This window comes from Numenius arquata, chromosome 8 (assembly GCF_964106895.1).
Source record: "Numenius arquata chromosome 8, bNumArq3.hap1.1, whole genome shotgun sequence".
NCBI classification, from domain to species: Eukaryota; Metazoa; Chordata; class Aves; order Charadriiformes; family Scolopacidae; genus Numenius; species Numenius arquata.
Window position 1 is genome coordinate 44,683,575 of NC_133583.1, and position 26,046 is coordinate 44,709,620.

A 26,046-nucleotide genomic window follows, 5' to 3' on the forward strand; every position below is an offset into this window, starting at 1 on the left:
CACTCACGGCCCAGTTGGTGCCCTGCCTCAGGCGGGCGATGAGGGAAGAGCCCTCTCGGCCCTCCGCGGCAGCCATTTCCCTCAGGGGTTTCCCGCCTTTTCCCCTCAGGCGCCGCCAGGGGGCGCCGGCGGGCGGCAGGGAGACGGTCGCCCCCTCGGGCGGTGGCGGGGCAGGCGGGCGCCGAGCTCCGCCCTGGCGGCTCCACGCCTCCCTTCGCGGCCGGGGAAGGCGGCGCCGGGGCGGTGAGTTGGGGCGGTGAGTTGTGGCGGTGAGGGCTGGGGGCGGAGGCTGTGCGTTCAGGGCCTCTCTCTCGGTGCTGAGGGCCTGCAGGGGAAGCGGCCGCCGGGCCTCGCCGGCCGGGGCCGGGGTGGTGGGTGGCCGCGTTTGTTGGCCCTGGGAGCGGCCGTCAGCCAGCGCCGCGGGCCCGGGGAATGCGGAGGAAGCCGGGCAGGGCCGTCCTGTGGCCGGGTGGCTCCCTCCCCTCTGCTGAACGCAGGGCCTTGTCGGTGAGGGCGGGGGGTTTGCTGGTGCCCGGCAGCTTCTGGCCTTTCAGGCTTCGTGCTGCAAACGCGGAATGCTTCAGGGGTGAAAATACGCGTGGGCAGAGGGCGTCAGGGAAAGCATGACTGCGGTATAAAGTGGCTAAATAGCGAAGCTGCTACATGAGAGGGAAAAAAAAAAAAAGTAAGAAAAACCCCTCACCAGCTCATCCCTCTCCTCATTTCGCATCATAAAGTTTATTTTCCACCCTCAGTTTTCTCCATTCCATGTGGATTATGGAAGAAGAAATGTCAAAGCGTTGACTACTGTGACAAATCCTTCACATACAGCAGTTTTTAAGTTCAGTGCCATTAAGAATACCAAACTTCCCTAAGACCAGCAGTTTTAGCAATAGTTCTCTTGGCTTTATGTGCTATTTATTACTTTTAGATGGTAGAAAAAAAGTTTTGGAGAGGCCTCGGTAAGGTGGCACCCTTTCATTCTCTAAAGCTTTCACCCTCTAGACACACATAAAGAAACAGTTTTTTAAAGGCTCTACAAAGTTTGGCTGAGATGTAACATTTTCCAGGTCTGCATATCCAACAGATATTAAACACAACACAAATATAACAGGGTTTATATTTACATTATTGTGGTGGCTGCTGAGCTTGCAGTGTTTCTAGTAACATTTGTCCCTGAGACAGCACAGTAAACTGAGACTACTTGTTACATGGAAAAAATGCAGCAGTTTAGGGGGTCTGACCATAAGTCTTTCAAGTTCAAAGGCATTGGTTTTATAGAGGTGGTATAACTAATGCTCAAAAATGAAAAGACAGCAGCATTTGGCCTTTAGTTTCAAAGGGGAAAAAAAATCAATTCATTACAAACATGTAACTTTTCATAAAATGCTTCAGTGGTACAGCAGCATCTGAGGTCAGGGTACTGTATGACCAGAGGCTGGGCAGCTTTGAAGGGAGCAGAAGAGCCTGTGACTCAGAGGTTTTATCTGTGCTGGAGTGGTTATAAAGTGCAGCATAAGTGAATTGATTTTTAGTATACAGATGGATTTCCCATGACAAAGTCTAACTACATCTTCCAGTCTAGTTTAAGTAACTAAATCCGAGTTTAAACCAGATTAGCAACCAGAATGTGTCTTCCTCCCAGCCCCAGTAAAAAGCACTTACTGTGTTGACCTTTCTGATAGCTTTCCTTCCCCTAAAAAGTAGGAAGCTGCAAGAGTGGTCACTCATGATCCTTTTTTCCCTTAACACGTTTGTTTTCCTGTTTTCTCTATGAAAAGTATGCAAGCCTGAATTCCAAGAGGACTGACTATGAGTTAAACCATGAATGCTTCAGAGCACTAAAAATTAGAATGGGCTGAAAGTATTCCTAACTGTTAATTTCTGAGTTTAATAGACATGACTCTTGGCCAAAAAGCCAGTACCTGGCTCCAAGACTGAAAAAAGAGACATTAATAAGACTAAAAAAGAAAAAATTAATACTTTTTCATTCCCCCACAAAGATCAGGGCATTTGCAGTGTTTGAAGAACCTTACAAATTTGTAACGGAGTTGAAACAGGGTTTGCAGTACCTCTGTAGCTGCCTAGAACTGTGTAACTTCCCTGAGCTAGACAAAACTTTCTATCTTGATGAGAAAAACTTACTTAAGACATTATGAAACATCTTGTTGATCTCTTATACATACTTGGTCATTGCAAAAGCAGGTACAGAGGTAATAATTAAGCGTGTACACATCCTTAAAGTAACAGTAAATAATTCTCTTGAGCCTGTGATATATATTAACGTGTCATACACAATTATAGTACGAATGTGTGTGTTTGGGGAAAAAAAAAATAGGTCTTGATTTTTTTTTTTTTTGATCTGTGTGGGAGAGTATCTGGCTATATTATGGAGGCCTTTGCGTTTACTTCCTAGAGTAGCTTAAATGGAAGTATTCAGTATTGCAGAAGAGAGAAGTATTTTTAGAAAGGAAAAAGTCATAAAAGTATTTTATAGGAGACTTTCCCATTTAGTGACCAATAGTCTTGTCTCTGAGAGGGCTCTTGAGTCTGAATGAATGCAGTTCAGCATTCGCTGGGAAAGTGTCACAAAGATTGAAGTGTAGTGGGACAAATGTTACATGCTGGTGCCTTGACTTCCCTTACTGTATTGTTTCCATTATGTTCCTCATAAAGTTTACACAATTTCTACATTTCTGGGGTGTTAAAGGTGGATATCATTTTTTACTTTAGGTATTTCAGATACTTGCAGTGATTGACCACACCACAGTGCTACAGGTCTGCTGCTCCTCATGCTGTGTTGTGGTTCTGTATGATTGCCTTGTGTCAAATACCACACTGTCTTTCAGTGCAGCATGGCACTAATGCTAGAAATATTTATAACTGTTAATAATTTTTCTTACAAAATTGCAAGTTAGTTTTGCATGTAAGGTTTGCAAGTTTTTTATTTTGTTTTACTACTTCTCAGTGCAAAATGAAATGGGTGAAAATATGCATGTTTGTCCCTCTGTGCTAACTACTGCAAGTGTTTGCAATGTGCTGCGAGAGTAATCCTGCCTCTGGTCTGAGCCAGGGAGAACAGCGCTATTGTTATAGTCACGTTTTAAGGTAGTATCAGTATGTTACATAAGTAGCTTTTGGAAGCATATGCAAGGAGAGAAATAGAGGCTCTGACAACATTTGTGATTTCATGCAATTATTAACAAAGATTATGTCAAATATGCTAGGTACAGTTACTAAAAGTAACTTAAAATTATTTACAGGTCTTTTTAAACAGATATACTTCTTTTATATCTTTCAGAGAATATGCTGACTAGTGTCAAAGATGTAATTGCTATTTACTTTTGCTAGTCCTCAGGCCAGCAGAGTTGAGAAAGTTGCCAGTGTTTCTTCCTGTAAAGGAAACGTCAATGAAATGTATACTTGCAGATTGCTAAATGCAATGGGATTATGTAGGTATTATTGAGGGTCTAATTGAGTTAGCTACAAGTCAGCACTGTATGAGAAAGACCCTAATTTCAGAACTGGTACTGGGTTTGTAGCACTGGAACAAGAGAAAGGCAAAATCAACATACTTTAAAAACTTAACTCGTTCAATAAGGTATCATTAAAAGGGAGTATCGGTTGAGCTTTTCTATTAGCTTACATGGAAAGCGTGAAGAACACTTTCTTGTTGAACTAAATCCATTCTTCATAATGAAAAACCCATATTTTACTTTGATACTGAATTACCTTCTCTACTTCTATCTGCAAGGCTTGCATGGTGTTGTTTTAACAGGCAATGGCATTCCTTTGTTTCTAATACAAATAGTATAGCTTTTTCTTTCTTTTTTGTTTTCTTTCCCTTTTCAGGTAGCATAGTCTGGGGGGAAGCAGGGATTATCTATTCTTTAATGAAGAAACTATGGAAGACGAAGTTAATAATTATACTGTTGAGTCTACTGTGTTTCTGACATAGATCTACGGGTTACATGTTTTTCTCTTGCACATTCCAGTCATTTTGACAACGTCATCCAGTGTATGTGTTTAAAAATACATTCTGGAGGTAGTTGCCTACCAGTGAAGTACCAGCTCTTACTTCTTTTTTATAGTTATTGATTAACAGGGCACATTTCCTCTGGTCAGTGAATGATCTATTGCTGCACACAGAATGTCCTTTCTAGCTGTGTTTTCTGCTGTGGCAGATATTTATGTTTGCCAAGTCACTGTGGCAAAGCTTAGTATAGTTATATAAAGTGCGTGGGCCTGTCTCTCTAGTGTGACTGGTGATCTTAATTATCTCAATTTCAGAATACCTGATTTGAAACACTTGAAAATGGAGACCAGTTTTAAAGCTGTGGCTTTTTAAAAAATGGGCCTTTTTTTCTATTCTGTCTAAATTGGCAGTTGTAATAGCAATTTTTATTACACAAACACATTTTCACAACAGTTCTAACAGAGACTTTGAACCTTGAATTGCATTAAGTCTTAATTGTCATTCAAGGAAAAGAAGATCAGTGCTGTCAAATAGAGGAAACCTTCCTTCTAGATGACGTTCAGGAACATATTGCAGCCCTGTCAGTTAAGAAGTTTCATCCTCTATGCTTACAAATACGATAAGGTAATAATTTACTAGAACTTACTTCAGTGAAACAAAATCACTGAAGGGAAGAGAAGGGGACCTTATCTTTTAGCATTGCTTAGTGATGTGTAGAAACTCATTCCTGGAATCTGTTAAGTTCTATTCAGGTCACTTACTTATTATGCAGGCATGCTTTTTGCTTCACGAAGCTTCAGTTTCCTTGGCGTTAGAACATACCAACTACGAACAGATTTGCTTTCCGGATCCATCAAACTTTCAGCCTCTGCAGTAAGTATCCCTTCAGCTTCATAGTTAAAATTATTTCGTGCAATATTTGAGACACAATAATTTTGCAATGTTGCCAATACGTTAGCTGTGTTTTCTTTATTTCTTGTTAAATTGATCCAAACATTTACTATCAAGAACAAAGTAAGATATTTTAATCAGTCAGATATTTAACCATGGTAGCATAACAGAATTTGGCAATTATTGCTTTATGTATCCTTTTCAGTCTTTAAAGTCACATCTAGCACTTATCAGGCCAGAAGGATTGCCTAGCTGTTAGGGCACCAGAGCTTGAGATACAGGAGACAGTTTCAATCCCAGCTTTATCACAGACTTTTGGTAAGACAATTAATTTCTTTATATCTCAGTTTTCCTTTAAAGAAATGAAGGTAGTGGTGCTTCTTGATGCTGCAATAATAAGGGGTATATAAGTACCTCAAACTTAATTTTATACAGAATTTTCTCAATCTTGCTTATAAGATTGTGTGACTTCATTTTAAGTCTTCCAGTTTTATTGAGAGAAAACAGAGCTTTGCAACATGGTAGGTGGTTGAAGGTCAGACTCTGTATTGCATATAGAACATTGGAATGTAAATTGCATTCCCAGATCAGGAGTTTTATCTCATCAGCAATTTGGTTCAACCAAGGCACATGTCAGATTCTTCAAAATGGATGTTCAAACCATTATACTGGACAGTTCTAGCATATTTTGCCCATATGAGAAGTTTCTCTTAGCGTGCAAGCCACTTTGAAGGTCAGCTTTTGCCTGAGTCAGTTTTTCATATGCTGTAAGTATTTGCATTCTATTTAATGGAGTTGGATATTCTCACTAAACATGCTGAAATCTAATCCTGTTTTTTTTTTTTTTAAATTTTCTTAAGATCTTGGCCTCGGTTGTAGCTTTTGACATTGAATTCCACAGTTTAATTATGCACCATATAAAAGTATTTGCTTCTATCATTATTAAACATATTGCCATTCAGTGTAATCACAAGTTTATTTGTATTAGGAAGAAAGATAAATATGAGCAACACCTGACAAAGTCACGTGCTTTCCTTAATGGAAAGTGTTAGGGAAAGCAGGAGGTCAGAGTTAGAGCTTGATGAGGACAATGAGAACATACCTCTCCCAATTGACACCTATCTTAAACTCATGGGAATCCTAGCTCTGTGTCTAGAAGTGGCTTGAAGATTATCAAGTGATGACATCACTGGGCTAAAACGAAAAAAGAATCTTAAGAATTCTCATGGCTTTTTGGAAGAAAGAATGCTATTTAAGGTATTATTTAAAGATGTCAGTTAATTGGTTGGCTTTCTCAAAGTAATAAGGTAGACCTGAACCCCAGTGTAAGCTGAATCTGTGAAAACTTAATGTAGGTCTAGCTATTCTGTTTTAAAACTAGTTTCAAGGCACAAAAAAAAAAATAAAAAATAGGAAGACTCGAATCATTAAATATTTAAACTTAAAATAGTATGAGAGCTGTAAGGTGAAAGCTTATTTATTTTACTTGTCAATACATGTTTAACTAAGGAAGGTTGCCTACTGCAGTTAAGAGTTACATTGTAGTTAATTATAAAAGTCTTGCAGTTGATAAGCCTTTAGCTTTTAGCAAATTGAAACAGCTTCAAGAAGAGCTGGTCAATGGAACAAATTTACCCATGGCGGCATACAGAATTCTTCTTATTAACTGGCAAGATTCAAGGTGAGACTTCTTATCTCTCATACTATGAGAAGTAGTCTAATGTGAAAAAAGATGGGTGGGTCCTTAGTCTAAGTAGTAGCTGTGTTATTTGTATTTATATAGTACAGACAAACATTAATCATATTTACCAAGATATACACTGTAAAATTGGATTCATCTTCTAAAGCATATGTGTGTTTTTAAATAGATGCAGTACAGATTACCTAGTCAGAAGTCCCTCTTAAGTCCTCCTTCTTCTGTGTCAAGAAGTACAACTTCACCTCTCTAGTTATCTTAATGGTTTTCTTCCTGAGGACAAATAAAAGGTGTCCTGTGCTTGACTCCTCTGGTGTTTGTGTCTCATAGATGAGGTCAGAATTAGATCTGTATAGGAGACATACGAGCAGTGAATTATCTGTTTAATTTTATAGCTTGCCATTCTTCAAATCATTATGTATATGATAGCTTCATTACTGTAAACAGGTTGAGTGCAAACATGTGCCTGCATAATATTTCTACTATGTAAGTTACTCCCATTGATTCAAAGTTGAAACTTGGAGTGTAACGGTGAAGCAGACATTTTCTTCTCAGAGTATGGTAGCTAGAGTATGGATTTTGAATCTTTCAGACAACAACAATAGCTAGCAGTGGTAAAAGTCGCTAAAATCAGTAGTTTGACTCAAAGAAACACGAGTGTCTGGAGTACTGAGGGACTACGTAATTTATATGAATGTTTTCTTTCTAGTATCAAGCTGGTTTACAAAGACAGAGAGGAGCTTGTACTTTTTTGTTTTGTCTGCACATAGAAATAAATCTGGGTTTTTTTCCCCATAACTTTCTTTTCTCTTTTTAGCTTAAAAATACCACAACTGTCAATAAGTTTTTCTCTGCCTTTATAGAGAGTACTCATTGAAAGTCTATTTTAAAGCAGTTTTCCAAGACCTTAATTGAAGGTCTGAATATACAGCAAAAACATATTCTAGTGTTGTTTTGTTGTGCTGTAAGTAAATACTTTAAAGTTTTAAAAGTCTGAATGAAAGTAGGAAATGTCTTTGCTATTTTCCTCTTACCTATCAATTTAACAAATAAAATTACTTCAAAAATGCATGCTTTCCAAACAGCAGGATTGAGCAGGAATTTGGCTGGAAATAACCCAGTCTTTAAGTTGTTAGTGTACCATAGAAAAGAAAAAGAATGTATGTACCCTATTTTTTTTTTCTTTTTTTGGTCATCTTTTAAAGCTGCTGAGCTAAATTATGCCCCTGCTCTATCCTTGCTGAGAGTTCAGTGGCTTTAGATAATGATGAATGAGAATTTTGGACATTTTTGTGTATTTTCTTGTTAGTCTGAATTCAAGCTGTTATAGAAGCTTTCATGAAAGAACATGTCTATAATTTTGTGTAACTACAGAATTCAGCTGGCAATGCTATATTTGAGAAAGCACGAGGGAGGGTTTGTCATGCAGACTCCAACAATGTAGTACTTTGACTTTCTTAACAAAACCCTTCTGTCTGTATATTTTGATCTTGCAGACAATGGCCTTCAGACACAAAAACACAAGACGAATTGAAGGCCTAGATAGCAATGTGTGGTAAGTAAAAGGAAAATATCTGCAAATTTCAAAAAATGTCTTTGACAGATATATTTTCTTCTCGAATTGATAATTATTGCCAATAAGAAGGCACGTATCTCTGCCGAAGTATATTTGGCAACTGCTTAGAAGCAGTGAACCCCATTCTGTTAAAGGTGTGAATTAATTCTTGTTTTTGAGCTTTAAATATTAGTCTTGGGCTTCTCTTCATCTAGTAAACCACACAAGACAAGTGTAACTCTTGGGCATGGTAGTATAGCTAACTTTCAAATTTAAATGTTAATTTTTTTGAGTAATGTATTTCAGTTGCACTTGATGTGTGTTTACCAAATGAATCAGATTTCTTCTTAAAGCCGTGTGAGCTGGCGCAGGCAGGATGCAGGAACAACAGAAAAACAATGGATGAAATGCAAAGATTAAATTTATTTTCATTACCTCATCAATCAGGGGATCCCCAAAGCAGCACCCGGGCAGGGGCACACAGGCACTACAAAGCTTGGACCATGCTAAAGGAAGCATATATGCAATTATGAACAATTATGCAAGTGACACCTTCACTTCACAGAATCTAGGCTTTAAATCATTTAATGTGCCCGTTCTAATTACGTTTAATTCATTTTGTAAAGAAGGTAGTGTTCCATTTGCCCATATCCAGAGTTACTTTGTGTTTGTGCATGTCCACATGTGAGCACAGTTCTGCTGGCAGAAAAGTTACCCCGTGGATGCAGAAAGTCAACCATTTATTGGGTTCCTTCTGACTCCTCTGGTTACTTGGTCCCGGCCCCCACCTCTCCATGTGAGCACTCTACTTAAACCTGTTTCCATTGCTGTGAATTTGTCAAAGTGAAATACTTTTTTTTTTTTTTTTTTTTTTGCCTTTTAATGATAATGAAGGAAAAGATAATTTTGTCTTGTGTATTCACTTTAAGATGTTTTTGTCCCTTTAGGGTTGAATTTACAAAGGTGGCAGCAGATCCCTCAATTGTTAATCTTGGTCAAGGCCTTCCTGATATATCCCCTCCCAGCTATGTTAAAGAAGAGCTGGCAAAGGCAGCAGCAGTTGACAGACTGAACCAATACACACGAGGCTTTGTAAGTACTGTGGAACTGGAGGAGCCAAGTTCAGTGTAGAGCACGCCACAGGGAAAAAAAAAAGAAGAGACTTTGCTTTAAATTGGTTTCATCTATAGATCATACTGTTATGTCCCAAATTAAGTTGATCTAGTAGCCTTATCTGTTACTAATGAACATCCTCTGTGTAGGCTTCTTCAAGGCGGAGTCCTTCAGCAAGAGCAAAATGGTAGAGTACAACTGGGATAGATTGTCTTTGAAGAGTCAATTCACAGTTTAATGAGTGTAAATTATACATTTAGCTTGCATTTTGCTCAGTGTAAACATAAATCAGATAAGATACTGGTAGAATGAGAAAGAAATACTTGGTACCACTTGAGACAGTACCTCTAGGATCAAGAAAAGATTCACCCATAATATTTAGTAGATTTCAGTGGAGATTAGGAAGTGATGAAAACAGTAAGTATTTGCTCCTGGAGGATAATCAGTACCCATTCCGTAAGTTGGCTTGTAGAGTTCATGCCTTGAGCTGGGTGTGAGTGTGTGGCATTTATCATTGTTCAAGGCAGGATATTCAAGTGGACTATTACTGTTTTAGCATGACCACATCCTTGTTTGGTTTGTCTTTTATTTTGTGGTAAAGATAAACCATGTTGCCCAATTGAGAATCGTGTCAGGATTGCTACAAGACTCCAAGGAGTCTATCTAATATTTTTCTAGATGACCCCATGTTATGCAATAGTGATAGAAGAGCATTGTATAGACTGGTAGGCCAGCAACTGTAGTTGTGGCATCATTTGTGTATATATTCCAACAATTTTTTTTTCCTATTCTCTGAGAATCTGCATGCATTAGAACTGACAGTGGCCAGCAGCTCCCTAAAGGAGCTGTGGAGCAGCGAGCAGTGGAGGCCTCGCCAGCAAGGGCCCAGTCCCACAGTAGCTGAGCAAGGCAGGTTCAAAGATGGTGGCTGAGGTCAGCCCAGATTACCAGGAAAGCTTGTGGTGGTGAGGTGGGCCTGAGGTCAAGCCAGGAAGTCAATCCACAGGACAGGCCCAGCAATGCTAACCATGGTTAGACAGGTCCAGGGTGACAAGGCCCATCTAAGATCAAGCTGCAGAATCAATCTACAGGTAGGGGCTGGGTTCAACGGGGCCTATGGCCAAGTGCAGGCGCAGCTGTAACTGAATTGTAGACCAGGAAACCTACTGCATAGCACTTAAATGGAGCTCCTGGACCAGGGGCACAGCTCTGTGTAGAGGCCCCGCATGAGACTGGTCAGGGCCATTAAGGCCTATTCAGGCACTCAGCGCCCTGATGAGAATAGAAAGAAAAGAAATATAAAAATCTCCAGTGAGTGTAGTCTCGTACCATCCCTCTTTGGGTCATTTTGTTTAATCACCTTTAGCTGTGTGCAAAGAGTCCCTGCAAGTACGAGTTATATATATTTATATATATATATATATATATAAAAAATCCTATATATAAACTTGAAAGTATAAAGCAATTATTTAGTGTCAGACACACACAAAAGATGGCTGGGATTTAATGAACTTCTGGGCTAAGCATTAGTGTGTTAATCACAATAAGGTACCTGAAAAGTCTTTGCTCACCAGGCAGACAAGGTTTTGGGGGAGCCTTGGCACAAGGGGAAAGGTTACAGAGAGAATGGGCTACAGTTTACCTTCCAGTGAATATTCACAGATTGACTCTCTAAACCAATTTGCTAATCAAGCATAAATATAGTTTTCCCGATGCATGCAATTACTCAATATTTACTTCTGTCACTTTGTTATTTATTTCCAAATAGTTTGATAATTCCCATGATAATTATGAATGTTTGCAGATGTACTATACTGTAGTAATTAATGAGGAATTTTTACTAATATTCCCATCTTCAGCCTCTGCATTTCCTCTGCAAACTTCTGTGCTTGTAGGGGCTTTGAGCACAGGAATTTGTGGTAGCAAGTATGGGAGGGATGAGTATGAATGATGCACATCCATCTGATAATTGAGACATTGTCTCAGCTCTCTGCTGAGAGCTTGGACCTCTCGTTGACTGTAGGGCTATGGCCTGTAGAGTGACGTAACGTGACTTGAGTGGTGCAGCATTCCTGTGTAGCTGACACACTTGTGACAAGAAATGGCTATCATTTGAATCAGCAATGACTTGTAAGCCTTAATTTATGGTAATGTTCTTGTTTACAGAAGGGTTCGTGATTTTATGCCTTGTGTGTAGATGTACAATGTTCAATATCTTAGAGAAGGATTTTTCTTACATAGTTACATTTTCCCACTGAGCTGTTTTATATTTCTACCACATATCCAAAAAGAAAAAAGATTTTCACAGCATGAAACCTGTAGTCTTCCTGAGTAAACAGAATTGTTTACCATCTTTGTCACATGCTTGTTTTCTTATTCTTTGCACATTTTGAGAAGAGTATGTTAACCACCATGTCCCTGGAGGGGACACAGATAGTGAACAGTGCTCTGAGATTTGGGATATGACTGTAGGAATCCTTATTCTGATCACAAGTACTGTTTATCAGCAGTATTTGAACAGAGCAAAAAGATTTCCCTTGCACCAAATAACTTTTAGTTGAAAGATAAGGAAAGAAACAGAAGGAGCTTCAGATGGAAAGAAATATGGGTGGGTGGGAAAGAGACTCTAAAGGAGGTGAGGATGAATTGGTGTCAGAGTATTCCCTTCTCTCCTCCTGTCTCTTGTCCCAGCTCTCCTATAGGCTACCTGGAGCTATCCTGAGATATGATAATAAGATAGAAATTAAAAAGCATCAGATATACAAAAAGAATTTCCTAGTAGGTATGAATAAATTGAAACTACTTTTCTTTCCTAATGTGCAAAAACTTTAAATCATGCTACGTGTTAACAGCCATTAACACTGAGGGCTCATCTCGTATTTTTATTGTTTTGATATATGTGGAAAAAACCCCAAATATAGGCTTTGTACATTGTCACACACCAATCAGTTGCGTTTGTTTGCTTTAAACAGGGACATCCGTCGCTGGTGAAAGCCTTGTCTCAAGTGTATGAGAGAGTTTGTGGACGGAAGATTGATCCTCTCACAGATATCCTGGTGACCGTGGGAGCTTATGGATCTCTCTTTAGTACAATACAGGCATTAATTGAAGAGGGAGATGAAGTAAGTTTTTATTTGAAATATTCACGTATATTCACTGAAATGAGACTTTGCCTGTTCTTTATTCGCCCACTTTTAAATGTAAGTTCATGTTGGGGCTTCTTTCTGATCTCCATTAATTTGACTTGTTACAGTTGCACATCTGACTGACAGATCCAGAAGCTGTGATCAGGAGACTATCCTTTGGATGTCTTCCTATCATTCACCAACTTACAAACCCCTTTTCATGCTCGTGGTACCTGTAGCAGTTTCTTTATCGCTATTACTGTTAGGTGACACAATATATGCTGCTTTCTTATTTGAGGAAACTTGTGGGCTGTTGTCTGCAACAGAAGACTAAGCGTGGCGCCAAGTGCTGTTGGTTGTTTGAATAACCTTTGTGTATCAAGTTCTGTTTTGGACTATTGCACGGTAGAAGCATGGGTAGCAGAACAGTCCTTTAAAGAAAGGATTGTTAATTTACTCGACTAGCTGTGATGGTTCATCCCTTCACTACTGGTGTCTGCCTTTTTGACAATGATATTAAGAGACATTTGGGGGGGATATTTGTTTGTATCTGTAGTGGACAAGAACTTTGTGTGTTGTCACACATTTTGCTTTCAATGTTTTGTTGGTTTCACTTGTATAATGTATTCTCACTTATATCTTTTCTTCCTTTTCTGTTGCTCTGATATTCACTTCTCTTTTTTTGTAACAGTTCTCTGCTATTAGCCCTTGGAGGTTTTTTGTGTTTTGTTTTCATATTATCTAGTCTCTGTGCAATTTTCCTTGAATTTGTCCTCTTTTTTTCTACCTGAAAATTTTCTTCTGATAAAATTTGAGGGCTGAAGCCATTCTTCTGGAATTTCTAGGTACTTGGAAATCTTGGAATTTCATGGACGGAACTAGGGCAGCCGTAAAGTGGTTCAGCAATATGCTGTTGCTGTCTCCCATCTTTGCATTTCTGCCTTGCACTTTAAAATCTCTGTGCAGGACCCAAACATTCCTAATATTATATCTTAATGCTTGTAATGTCTAACTATAGAAGAAAAGCCTGTGTGTTGTCAAAATGAGTAGTGCTTATCATACTTAGGCTAAGGATATTGTGATGTTCCAAAAGGAGAAACATTCCTCAACGTTAGATCAGGATGGAGTGCCAGAAACATTATCAAGTTATACTACCAAAGTAAATCTGGAAATGTGACTGTATTGTGTGTGGTAAATTCTCTGTTTCTGATACTGATAATTGTAATTTCAGGTAATAATAATAGAACCATTTTATGACTGTTATGAACCAATGGTAAAGATGGCAGGTGCAAAGCCTGTTTTTATCCCACTGAGATATGTGAGTAGCTTTTTAAAAATGATTTATCATATACAGTTTGACGAACATCTTGGCAATGCTTTTCTGTATAGTTTTTCATAATATCCAATGATATAAAAATGAGACAGATTGTTATAGTGTAGGTCCGAGGCAATGACAATCCAAAGCAGATAGACTATTTTATTACTGTTGGAGAAGGTGGGACAATGTTTCTTGTTTACTTTAATTTGTGCATTGTGAAAGCTGATTAAAATTCCTTTTTTGGATGTCACCAGAGAATGTTTTCAGTGCAAATAATGGAAAGAGGATTGCATATCAGTGCAATTTCTGTATCTACTGGTTTTCCTCGTACAATGACAGAATGTAATTTCTTTTCCAAAATCTGCTTACTAAATAAGGAGCAATCATGCAGTAGACATACTTGCTATACATATGAGAATTACTGTTTCCTTTATTGGTAAAAAGGAGTAATTTTGGTATGGGTTAATTTTCAAATTGGTGCTGCTGGCATTGTGCTGGCAGCTTGCAAGGATTGTTCTGGATGCAAAGGGTTGGTCCTGTTATCGTTGCCTTGGGTGACTGGCAGCCTTGCGTGGGAAGGGCTGAGGGGCTCTTTAGGCAGGACTGTTCCAGGAACACCATGAAATCAGAACAACACAGAGTGAGAAAACTGCCAGGGCTGCAGTGCGAGCAGGTGAGATTGTTCTGCTGGGTACCCTCCTTCTAGGAACATGTGACGGGGGTTCCTCCAAGTATTTTCTGTTTCCCACCCTTGTTTTTTGTGTGACCCTCTCCCAGTAATGTGCAGGTGTTGGAAAGTTAGTGTAGCCATGCTCTTTGTTCTCTGTAGCAACTGGCCTAAACTTCTGTTGTCCTTGTGTAAATACCACAGCAACTCCAGAGCCTCAGTGGTGGAGATTCTTAATTGTTTGGCCATTTTCGTGTGGAAAAGGAGGAGGAAAAGATCTTGAATCTCTCCAGTGGTGATCAGTCTTTCCAGCGAAGCATGCACACACTTGTTCTAGTGTCTGGGAAGGCCACAAACTCTCCTGTCACATGACTGGGCTTCCTGCATTACACAATGATATAATCAGTGTGTGTGTAACCAGATCCTGGAAACCAGTTCCTGGGAAGGTTTTAAGACAGACAGTGGCTGGGAGAGGACAGCTGCTGTCATAATAATTTACCTTGCTCTTAGGCTCCCTGCCTGTTCCTAGAAGTGCCTTTGCCCAGGAGAACAGGACAGATTGGATAAGTTGTCAAGTATGGTTATGAAAGTGTCTGAGGGTGATAAGTTGGCCATCTCTGTTTAGGCTGTGACATGTTGTATTCAAGTAATGCATAAACTTATTGGGTTATTTTTGGGGTGTTTGTTTTTTTTAGAAAAATGATGGAAACTCTACATCTAGTGCTGATTGGGTCTTAGATCCTGCTGAACTTGCAAATAAATTTAATTCCAAAACAAAAGCAATTATTCTGAATACCCCGAACAACCCTATAGGCAAGGTAAGAGTCCAGCTTTAACACTGTTGTAACTTCAGAGTATTCCTTAAATACTGTGATTAATGAATTGTCCCTTACTTTCTTGTATCCCAGGTGTTTACCAGAGAAGAGCTCCAAGTAATAGCTGATCTCTGTATTAAACATGATACGCTGTGCATCAGTGATGAGGTGTATGAATGGATGGTATATAAAGGAAACAAACATATTAAAATAGGTACTGATTTTTTGTGGCATCTTAGAAATGGTTGTGGGGTGATGTCGTAAACGTGCCTCTCAGAGGTAATGGTTGCTGGAAGGAGCTCAGACTTCAAGCTTTGACTATTTTACAATGTTTAGACTGTAAGTAGGAGAGCCCTTCCCTTTTCTGAAAAATATTTTAAAGAATAATTTCCAAATAGAATTTCCAAAATCTCTTAAGTGACTTTGGAGCAGATATCCATAGAAACTAGTGGGACTGATGCTCATAAATCATTTGTCATGATCTGAATATGCCATACTTATTCAGTTACTTTGTTGATGGTGACAAGTATAACTGCTATTCATGTATGTACATTGGACTGTGCTTTCCTAAAGAACTAACAGAAGGAACAGGGATTAAAACTTTCTTCTCAAAGAATAGTAGAGATAATCAATGTGGGAAATGCATAATGAGGAACACCATTATTTTTTCTCCACTACTTAGAAAAAAAAGTTTAAAGGTTAGTGTGGAGATAAAGGGACAGTGTTCGTGCACTGAAGTGCAGAGACAGTGTTAAATAATGGACATTGAATACAGTGAAGTAAATGGCTGCATAGGCAGTGTGGGAGCATGTTAAAGTCTTCAGGCAGTAGTGCTACAGGGGTAAAGCACCATTGCAAGAACAAACCAGAAAACCAAGTACGATGTTACGTCGCTGTCCCTCTTGTTTTACTTCTTGATCCAAGTTTCACTGAAGTAAGTGTAATCACTCCTGCTGTCTCGGAGCAAGTGAATCTAGTGCAGGTTGCTCAACTCCTTCCCCAATGCTGTAATGCTACAGCAGAGCATTTATGTAAAAGTTTCCAGTGTGGTAGTCTTGGTTTGGATCTGTGATGTATTTGAGTTGGTTAAAGTCCAAAACTGCCTCATTATACCTACAGACATTTTGTTTCTGATGGTAGCATCTCACATTAACTATTTGTTATGAGGTACTTTATGTCATAATGAAGGCACATTTCAGTTGCGTGGAATAGAGACATCTAGTTGAGATTAAACAATGAAATCAAGAGACATAAATATAACTTAGACATGAAAAAGCTTAGCTTTTCCTGTTTTTACCACTGGTTGAATGCTGAGTAACTTTGCTTCTATGCTTCAATTCCATGTATGTAGAGTGGCAATAAAAGAAACTTTCTGTTAGTGGGGGTGACATAATTGTAAAAACTGAATCTTATAATTCATAAAAAGGAAGTTATATCTAAATTGACCTTGCACTACTTATTAGCTCAGCTACACAGTTGCTCATCATACAGCTGCAATACATTGATTGTACTGGCCATGCATAGGCTATGACTCTGTTTTGAAAGTGGCCTGATTTCACGGCTGTTGTGGTGCCTTGATAGTGATACCTTTTCAGAGACCTTCAGACGTGGAAGAAGGGGAACGTTCTGGGTACATTCCTGTGATAGTAATCTGAGTCAGTGCATCCTAACAAGTTACCACAGTAACTGATCATGTGTGGCTTATCATGTCCCAATTGCAAAGTAAAATGAGTTAAATTAAAGCTTTCTTCGTGTGCTTACCAGGTGGTTTCATGCAAATAGCGGTCCTCAGAACCAAAATCTCTGGGGGTGGTGTAAGGTAATCCATTTTCCTTTGTGACGGCAGCAGGGCTGAACATTCCTGGTGTCAGTTACGCGTTGTCTTAGTGGACAGGTGGTGAATTTTTAAGACACAGTAACTATTGTTTGCTTATATTGGTATTGTCATTTTAATGCTTCAAACCAAAACATTTCCAGTTGAACAAAAGGCATTCTGTAGTTTAGCATAAAATGTAAAAATGCCACATAATGATAATGCAAGTTAAAGCCTGGACAGTTAGCTTGGTTTAGGAACATATTCTCTAACACCTCTCATAATGGTATTTAACTTCAGTGTTAAAATGCCTATAAAGCCTTCAGGGTAACACTGTAAACAATAACATTATTTCAGTAAAAGAAACAAGGTCTGCTCTTCTTAGGTTTCTTAGATTAATTTTTTTTTTAAATCTACAAAAAATAACACAAGAAAAAAATGAATGTGTTATTTCACTATTTAAAAACTCTTGTGTTTGCATATTAACCTCTACATATTCCATCAAATGCAGAGACACTTTTTTTAGTGAGAGATGCACAATGGATATTGCATCAATTTACGTGGCCTGATGGTGGTTCCTTAATACAGTTTAACAGGGGTTGCTTGCCACAGATCATAAAATTAGTACCGTCTTTGTGCTGTCACTGAAGCAGTTTTCTGTAGCATAGAGCACTTCATCATGTTTCTCATCATTATCTGACTTCCGTAAAACTGTGGACCTCCTCTAAGTAATGATTAGGGTTGCACTGGCAGATGTAGAGATCGCATCTTATAATTGAGGATTCTGAACAAGCCTCTCAACAAGCTGAGTGCCATCCGAGGTAACAGGCTTATTACATGTGTTAGTTTGCACTTCATTAGTTTTTAAATTGTAGTCAGACTTGGTTATGGTGTCATATAATGATGTTGCCATATGGTATGGAGGAATTTCCCTCTCTATTTAAAACTTGCTGCTCGTAAAAGCTATAGGGCTGCTTCTTCCCCTGTGCCCTTTTGCTGCTGCTATTGTTTGAAATGCTGTTACATTCCATCTCCAAGGTCAAATTCCTATGACTGTGTGGCAAAACAGTCTCACTAGAGGGCATTAGCTTTGAAATTCAATTCTTCTCGCAGTCTGAGAGAGCTAGTTTGGTTGCCTTTAGGATGTATCCATGCTCTTGGCTTCGCTAGCTAGAAGATACATCTGTTCAAACTGCCTTTTTGTTTTCAAGGTCACAGAGTAGTTGAGTGAATATGGGTGGGCTAATAGGAATATCAGTTTCTTTCCTGCTGTTTTGTTTCACTTCTTGGCAAGTGTGCTCAAAAAAATACAATACCTGTTTTCAAATAACTACAGAGACTTACAGCATGTCTAATGCAGATAACTGCTGCAAAAAACTTCCTTATGAAATTCATTGGGTTTATTTGGAAAATCTTTGTTCATTGGTCTCCCTAGAGAGGGGATTTAACAATTGACAGATTCATTGGAAGTGGTTCTAGTGGACAGATGAGGTGGAGCCGGATGTTGTTGACCGCTGTAATTGCAGTAGTGGTATGACCGTGTCTAACTTCATGTCTCAGACTTAAGCGTGTCTTGATTTATCTGTTTCTGTTGAAAATTAATTAAGTTAAAGAGTCCAAATAGAGCTCCCCCTGAAGCAGTGTACAGAAAAAGATTTGCAAACTATGGGAAGAGACCTTTGATCTGTCATCCCCTTGGAAAGGAAACAAAGGATTTTGGTCTCCTACCAGAGGCAAACACAGAGACAGAGATAGGCCTCCATGCGTCCCTTAATCCTTGCAGACATCCTTAGCAAGATGTGGTTGTTGGTCAGTCCCAGGCCTGTTCAGATTATATAACACAACATAATTTATTTACTCACTCTGCTGGTTTTCTAATTCTTGTGGTGGGTTAGAGGTCTTAGTAATTTTTTTTCTGATGTCTGAGACGGCCAGTGACACTGAACTGGACAATTCTGTTAAAATGGCTTGCAGTGCCAGAGTTAATATTGTATATGGTGCTATTATTGGGCATCAGAAATAATGCTGTCTTGAGATGAATGGATATCCACTTCTTAGATCATATCTTTCTTATGTATAATTATACATTTTAGCTGAGGATAACTAACGTAGTTTTCACAAACTGTGCCTCTCGTTTTCTGCCGCTTCTTTCTCCTTTCATTAATCTTTACCTTCTTTTCATGCCAAAAAGCATTGGCCCATATATCCTCTCTCATTTGTTAGAATTGCTATAATTTTAGAATATTCTCATTGCTTGCTTAATACGCTGCAATGATATATCAACATATAGCTCTGAGCTAAGGGCAGTACAGTTTTTCTAACTACATGGAATATGTGAGTGCACCTGTACCCAATTAATTTTATTTTATATACAGCTACGTTGCCAGGTATGTGGGAAAGAACAATAACTATAGGAAGTGCTGGAAAAACATATAGTGTAACTGGCTGGAAGGTAAGAAGAATCAATATAAAAGAGTTCAGTTATATAAATTACAGAATGCATTTATTACACCAAAAAAGTCTCCGTTTTTATGACCTGTCTTTTGAAAGCTTCTGGCAATTCTCCATGTCTCCAAAGCATGAAGATAGCATTCAGTAGGAGCAATCGCCTACCTTGAACACACATGTTTTAATTCTCTTCTTGTCTCTCGATTAATAAGCTCTTGTGAGAAAACAATACTAAAAAAATAAATACAGTATGATTTGTTCAAAACCAGTCAAGATTCGTGGAGAAAACATGGATATTATTATATTTTTAACTTTTGAGTTTTGTGGTGATATTTTCAGATTGTGGTAATGGTATGTTTTCGAATCGCATATATTTCTGTATAATATTTAATGATAATATTTTTTCTGACTTTAAAATATGTATCAGAAAGTAAACAAAAATATTTAACCATTTGGTGACTAAATTCTTTCTTCTTCATCCCCTGTGTTGAAACTGAACCATGGCATATCTGATTTCAGTAGTGAGCTTTTGTTTTATGCTCAAACCACCTTTGACACAGGAGCTTATGAGATGGAAAGATTCTAAAACAATTAGGAATGAGATTCCTAATAAATGCTCACTTTTATTTCTAACCCTTGTTATATGAAGAGTTAAAAGCTTGCTCAGCACCCTATGCAAGACAGGGATAAGTGAAACTATAACTTTTGTCTCTCAAATCTAGAATTTTAAGGGCATCATTCAGCAACCTTTGTGTAAAACAGCTCTTCTCTGAATTCCTCACTAAAACCAATTCACTACCAATTCTTAAAACAGAAAAACTCGAGACATTGGCTAATTTTAATTCTTTGTTAATTTTTAGTAACACCATTGCTGTAAGTCTAACATATGCACACTTTCTTCTCTTAGCTTGGTTGGTCTATTGGCCCCCAGAACCTGATTAAGCATTTGCAAGTTGTTCACCAGAATACACTGTATACTTGCCCAACTCCATTACAGGTAGGTACACATGCGGCAGAGGAGGTTATTTTCTGGTGTAGCAAAACTGTAGGACTCGCTGCAATGAAACAATAATCACAACAATGACTTCTTAGTCAAAATATATCTTCTGGAGTGCAAGAAGAGGAGACAAATTTGATCAGCTCACCAGACATTTAAAAAAAATAAATCACAGTCTTGCAGATTCTTTCACCTACAAACTGCTGCTTCTTGCATAAAATATGACAATCTTAGTGGTTTCCTAGCAAATACAAATCAAAGTTGTTGCAATAAGGTCTTGCTTTACCAAGCGTTATCTCTGTCTACTAGTTTCTAGTATTCTATGATAAGTTATTATCAATAATGTAAACCTAGCTTCAATTGAGATCGTAAACTCTTGTGTCAAGGACTGTGACTCCTGTATATGATTAGTGCCTAGAAAATGATTGAGTGCTTTGGGTGTTGCCACAGCACAAAGTAACAAACAAATTACACTCTTGGACATAATTTGTGTAATTTGTATATGCTAATTTGCTTAATAAGGGCCAGAATGATAGAAAAATCCATGTGATTTCAGTCGGAAGTGTGTGAGTATCTGTGAATTTACTGAGTGTCCATGAGTACTTTGAACATTGATTATGCTTTCAGGAGGCTTTGGCGCAAGCTTTTTGGATAGACTATAAACGCATGGATGACCCAGACTGCTATTTTTACTCCCTGTCTCGAGAGCTGGAAAGCAAGCGTGATCGGATGGCTCAGCTACTTCAAGAAGCTGGACTAAAGCCTGTCATTCCAGATGGAGGATACTTTATGATTGTTGATGTTTCTACATTAAGTTAGTATGGAGCTTATTAAAAAGGGTGTGGAAAGCAAATATTATAGTTAAGCTGAAACTGCAACTTTCATTTTAAACTGTATTCGCATTTCACATTTGTATAATGTTGTCAGGAGTACTAATTGGAACTGAAATTTCTCTCTGACTTTTGCCTGGGTGTTAGATTTTACAAGCTTCAGCAAAGACTTTGTGATCCTAACTACTGTCTGTGTTTTGCAAAGCTTAGGCAAGGTTTTAGGGAGGATAAAGGAAGTAGATAAAAATTTCTATTTTCAAAAGGTCTATGATTATGAAAAAGTTTAAGCTCCAAGCACATGGCTTAATATCCTGAGTTTTGTACAATTTCTGTTTTGGTTTGTTTATTTATCTTAATCTGAAGTCATAACCTGAAGGCTCTTTGAGGCATTCTGATTTCTAAACACCACAAAATACTACCAAAATTTACAAAACCTTTTGGAAATCCATGTGGAATCCGTGAGAAAACTGCATGTTGCAGTGATTATTGCTGTGCATGCAATAAGTACACTCTTCAGTACCCTCTGCAGTACTGATCCCTCAATAACCCAGACTTGAGGACCTCTTGGAGTACTGCATAGCTTTCTTCTGAGCTACATGTCTGGATTTGCTTTGGATGGAAAGCAGATGCTCGGGTCAGAATGGAAAGGTTCAATCTGTTGACCTATTTTAATTGTTATAGTATATTTTTAAAATTATATTTTAAAATAAAAGCATACATCTTTATTCTTAAGTATTAACTATGATAAAGTGCTGTTAATGAATGCCTTCCTGATGGAGTCTAGGAAATCATACAATGTTTGTTTTAAATTTAATTTTTTTTAGATGTGGATCTCTCTGATGTAGATGAGAAACAACCTTATGATTATAAGTTTGTCAAGTGGATGATAAGGTCTAAGGTAAGGTGTCTTAGTCATACTCTTGTTTTAGAAATGCTTTTTTCTATTGAAAGCAAGAGCGGTGCAATGGTACTTATTGAATAATGTAGTAGAGATAATTCCATTCAAAATATTATTCGGTGTTTATAATAACTGCTGATAATGATGTGGCTAAAATATTGCTAAATGTGCTGAAAATGTACCCTGCAGGTTTGTGTTATGTCCCAGTTCTTTTCTTTCAGCATGCTGAAATGCTAGTTGTACAAAAATACCTTTGAAATGTTTTGCCTGAGAAAAGTAATTCGAATTTAGTTAAGCCTAACTAGTGCCTACAAAACCAAACCTTGTATTTCCCTCACAAGCTGGGAAGGAGAGGTCAAGAAATGGAATAGTAAAATTATCGTGCTTAAAACAGATTTTTAAATACATATATAAAATAAACAAATAATATTTTTGTTTTATGTTTCAGAAACTGTCAGCAATTCCTCTTTCAGCATTCTGTGGTCCTGAGACAAAAAGGCAATTTGAAAAATATATACGTTTTTGCTTCATTAAGGTAAACTTGTGACCTGGGAAGACTTAAGACTCCTAAGAATCAATGTGGTACAGAAATCTGCAAGAAATTGGGTTGGATGGTTTTAGAATTAGAAAGTTAGCTTGGCGTAAAATTCAGCACCAAGTGGCTTCAGCTGTCTTTTTGCTGAGGAATTAAGCTGGATTCTATAATCCAGAAAAGAGAATAATTGTATAACAGAGTGGTATACCCCATGCCCATTCAGTTTCCAACAACAAAAACAGTGAAGAGGTCACCTTCAAGTTTAGCTCACTTGCCTGAGAAGTACATAGGGTTTCACATGAGCTCCAAATTACAAAAGAAAACAAAGACACAGGAAGTTATTTTACATGTTTTTTGTGACCTGGATGACTTTTGCCATTTTGTGAGCACCTCCTTTTCACATATTCTTCCTCCTGTTGAATCTGTTCTTGAAAAGACTGACAGACTTTGGGGACAGGTGCATCAGCTTTGATAAGCCCGCAGCCCTAAGATGTTTCCTGATTGTTCTGTGATAGAGTCAGCATAATGGAACATGTCCAGCTCCTTAATTGTTCTAGTATAAAGATCGGAGCCTCAGCTTGAACCAGTAATGAAGGGGAGTTTCTGCTTGTGTTACTTAGTTCTTTTGATGAGATATAAAGACTATGATAGAAACTGAGCCAGTAACAACCAGGATGAAACTTGCTGGTTGTAAATGTGACTTGCCCAGCATGAGCAGCACTAATCATGTCAAGTTAAAGACTACTTGTATGACTCAACAGGTTGTAGCCAAGCTGCACGACTGGCCCGTGGATAGACTACCCATATTTAGAGGGATTATATTTAAGTAGTTCACAGCATAACTTGGTTGCATGGAGATTTTAAAATCGTAACTGTACACATAAAGATTAGGAAACTATGCTAGCATGTCTCCAATAGAGAGCTGCCAAGTACATCACTGCATAAATGCCAGGCATTTATCTAAGAAATATTGCTTTTGTTAAATTTGATAGTATAAATGCTAAGAAAATGTTATCTTTTAAATATACCTAATAAATATTTGCAAGGAATCAGCATTGAATTCTTTGTGTAGTCTAGATTTGTAACTATAACTGTTAATGAAAAACTGAGAGATATTTATGGGATGCAAGGGAAACTGCCAAATATTGATTTGGGATGATATAACCATGACTGCTACTCTCTTTTCAAGAACTCCACGCTTGCAGTAATAGTGATATTCCTTGTTTTGCAGAAAGACAGCACCCTAGATGCAGCTGAAGCAATCCTGAAGAACTGGAATAAACAGACAGCCTGATTTTTCTTATTGACTCTTCCATCTGGTATAATTATCTAATAGTAGGGGTTTATTGCAAATTTAAGAACAAATTACTTAATACGGTACAAAATTAATATGACATTGTAAATAACTTTGTGCTGCCACCTGCTGAGGAGTTAAAACAATGATTCACTGACGTGTAATGCAACTCAGAGGTTGTTTTCAATCTTTTCAAAATCATTTACTTTTTTCCTAAAAAAAAATAATCTATTGGATTCATGTCTTTTACTGAAATACAAAAATTTGTAGGACTGTGTAAAATAAATAGATGCTACAGGTATTTTAAAACTTATAAGAAAAAAGTGGGAGGTGGTTTTGGTATGGATAGTATAGGAACTAAGGATGAGAATTAACCATCATGGCTTGTGAAACCCAGTAGCCTGCAGTGGAGGAAAATTAAGACATGCCTCATATTAGATAATTGCAGTGACTTTCTACATACATACCTAGCTACCCTGTCTATGCACAAATTGCATCAGTTTAAATAAAGTGATTGAGTTAAATCAGCACAGTATTTATACCATAGCCAAGATTGAAAAGTGCTAAGTTGCATAATTACTATTTTATTTTCCCAAAATAGTCACGTGTGCTGTTCTGAAAGTAATCAGTCCTCAATAAAATTATAATTCTATTCTAGATTCTGTTTACTCGTGTATACCTATTTATTTGTTTATTACATGGATCAATCTATGAAGCAAAATAAAAGACCTTGCTTTAGAGGGTCCTTCACAATCAGATGTACAGTGACATAATTAATCCTATTATCCTTTTTTTAGCATGTTCAGAACATTCAGACCTTCACACCAAACATTTAAAACTCTTTAGATGTAGGGGGAGCATGGAGATGGGCCTAATACTGTGCTGTGGAGCTGAACTAACTTTGTTTCAAGCTCAGCTGATAAACGACTGTTTCAAAAGAGATCAATATGGAGGATTCCTTTCTAGTTGCCTCTGATTTCAGTTCTCTCTGCAACCTTTTCATCTGTTGATGGGTCTCCAACTAGAAGCTAATTCAGGTAGCTAACCTTTTATGGCTGTGTGTTATGTTCTCTGTGTTGTTTCTATATTCTTCCCACAGGCCTTTTGGTGGAAAAACTGAACAGACTCAATAGCTAGTTTTGCAAGTATTTTACTCATTCTGTGACCACACAGCTGGAATCTTAACTGAATTCCATCAGACTGTGACTATGGCCAGGGTCTGAAAAAAAAGTATAGAAACTGGACTGTGAGAACAGCTGCAAGGCTTTTTCATGAGTACTTCTTGGTCTTGGGCTTTGGGGAGTCCAGTAGCTGGGACTTCTATAGTCCTTGTGGCGGTCTTGCACTGCCATTCCCCAAATCTCACCAGAAAATGGTTGGCTGGTATTTTTAAGGTGGTGTGTAGTCTTTGTGTAGAAAAATCAATTTAGTAGGTAAAATGACATAACTGAAATTTTAGCATGAATTTCATTTGAAAATTCCTATGTTAAATTTCAGGAGGAACTATTTTTTTAAGATACTAAATTTCTGTGAAATCTACACTCTTTTACAAAGAGTTTAAAATCTGTTTATTTAAGTTGCACTGGGGAGCTGTGCTTTGCAGGAACTAAGAGGGCAGTGCAATATTCTGTTGAGCTGCATGATAATTTGGGAAAGGAAAATGTGAAAGTCTGTTGCTTTAATTGAAAAGTAAACTTTTATAAAATTGAGCAGATTTTTCTAGCATAAATACATGGTAAAAACACAGGCTTCTATGAAATGTTTGTATGATTATATGAATCAAAATTTTCTAATTTCTTAAGCCTCTGAAATGATAAAATATTTTAATTTTGGTTTCTTGTCCTTGAAAGAGGTGCTTCTCAATGCAATTAAGCCTTACACAAGTAATATTATTTTCATCATTGTTATATATTAAAATTTTAAAAAAAATCATTGCATGATGCTTCTCTTGAAGATAAGACTTTTCCAAAAGACTCTCATTGGCAACTGGGACACCCTATGCAAAATCAGTCTAGAATATGCATGAGAGGAAAAATGATATGCAGGGCTAAAGAGGAAATTAATAAAACTATAGC

At 37.9% G+C, this 26,046-nt stretch overlaps 1 protein-coding gene across 4 annotated transcripts; it reads left to right on the plus strand.

Moving 5' to 3' along the window:
* The first annotated feature begins 231 nt into the window (after positions 1 to 231).
* Positions 232 to 26,046, plus strand: KYAT3 (kynurenine aminotransferase 3). 4 transcript variants are annotated; one of them, XM_074151300.1, is made up of 15 exons: positions 232 to 256; positions 2,734 to 2,778; positions 4,749 to 4,849; positions 8,060 to 8,118; positions 9,066 to 9,210; positions 12,204 to 12,353; positions 13,588 to 13,674; positions 15,037 to 15,159; positions 15,250 to 15,370; positions 19,345 to 19,421; positions 20,325 to 20,414; positions 21,042 to 21,228; positions 22,069 to 22,142; positions 22,591 to 22,677; positions 23,909 to 26,046. In XM_074151300.1, the coding sequence occupies exons 3-15, from the start codon at positions 4,751 to 4,753 to the stop codon at positions 23,969 to 23,971; spliced, it is 1,362 nt and encodes a 453-aa protein (XP_074007401.1). In that variant the 5' UTR covers positions 232 to 256; positions 2,734 to 2,778; positions 4,749 to 4,750; the 3' UTR covers positions 23,972 to 26,046. The 4 variants fall into 4 exon arrangements, with proteins under 4 accessions (XP_074007401.1, XP_074007404.1, XP_074007403.1 ...); XM_074151303.1 differs by lacking the exons at positions 232 to 256; positions 2,734 to 2,778 and adding an exon at positions 2,674 to 2,710 and having other exon boundaries at positions 23,909 to 25,752; XM_074151301.1 differs by lacking the exons at positions 232 to 256; positions 2,734 to 2,778 and adding an exon at positions 4,484 to 4,600 and having other exon boundaries at positions 23,909 to 25,752.

What these genes read in the sequence shown, in the direction of transcription:
- KYAT3 (XM_074151300.1), top strand. Translation starts at nt 4,751, where the DNA reads ATGCTTTTTGCTTCACGAAGCTTCAGTTTCCTTGGCGTTAGAACATAC. An exon ending in ACCAATACACACGAGGCTTT is followed by an intron (nt 9,211 to 12,203) that starts GTAAGTACTGTG and finishes TGCTTTAAACAG; the next exon opens with GGACATCCGTCGCTGGTGAA. An exon ending in TGTTGATGTTTCTACATTAA is followed by an intron (nt 21,229 to 22,068) that starts GTTAGTATGGAG and finishes AATTTTTTTTAG; the next exon opens with ATGTGGATCTCTCTGATGTA.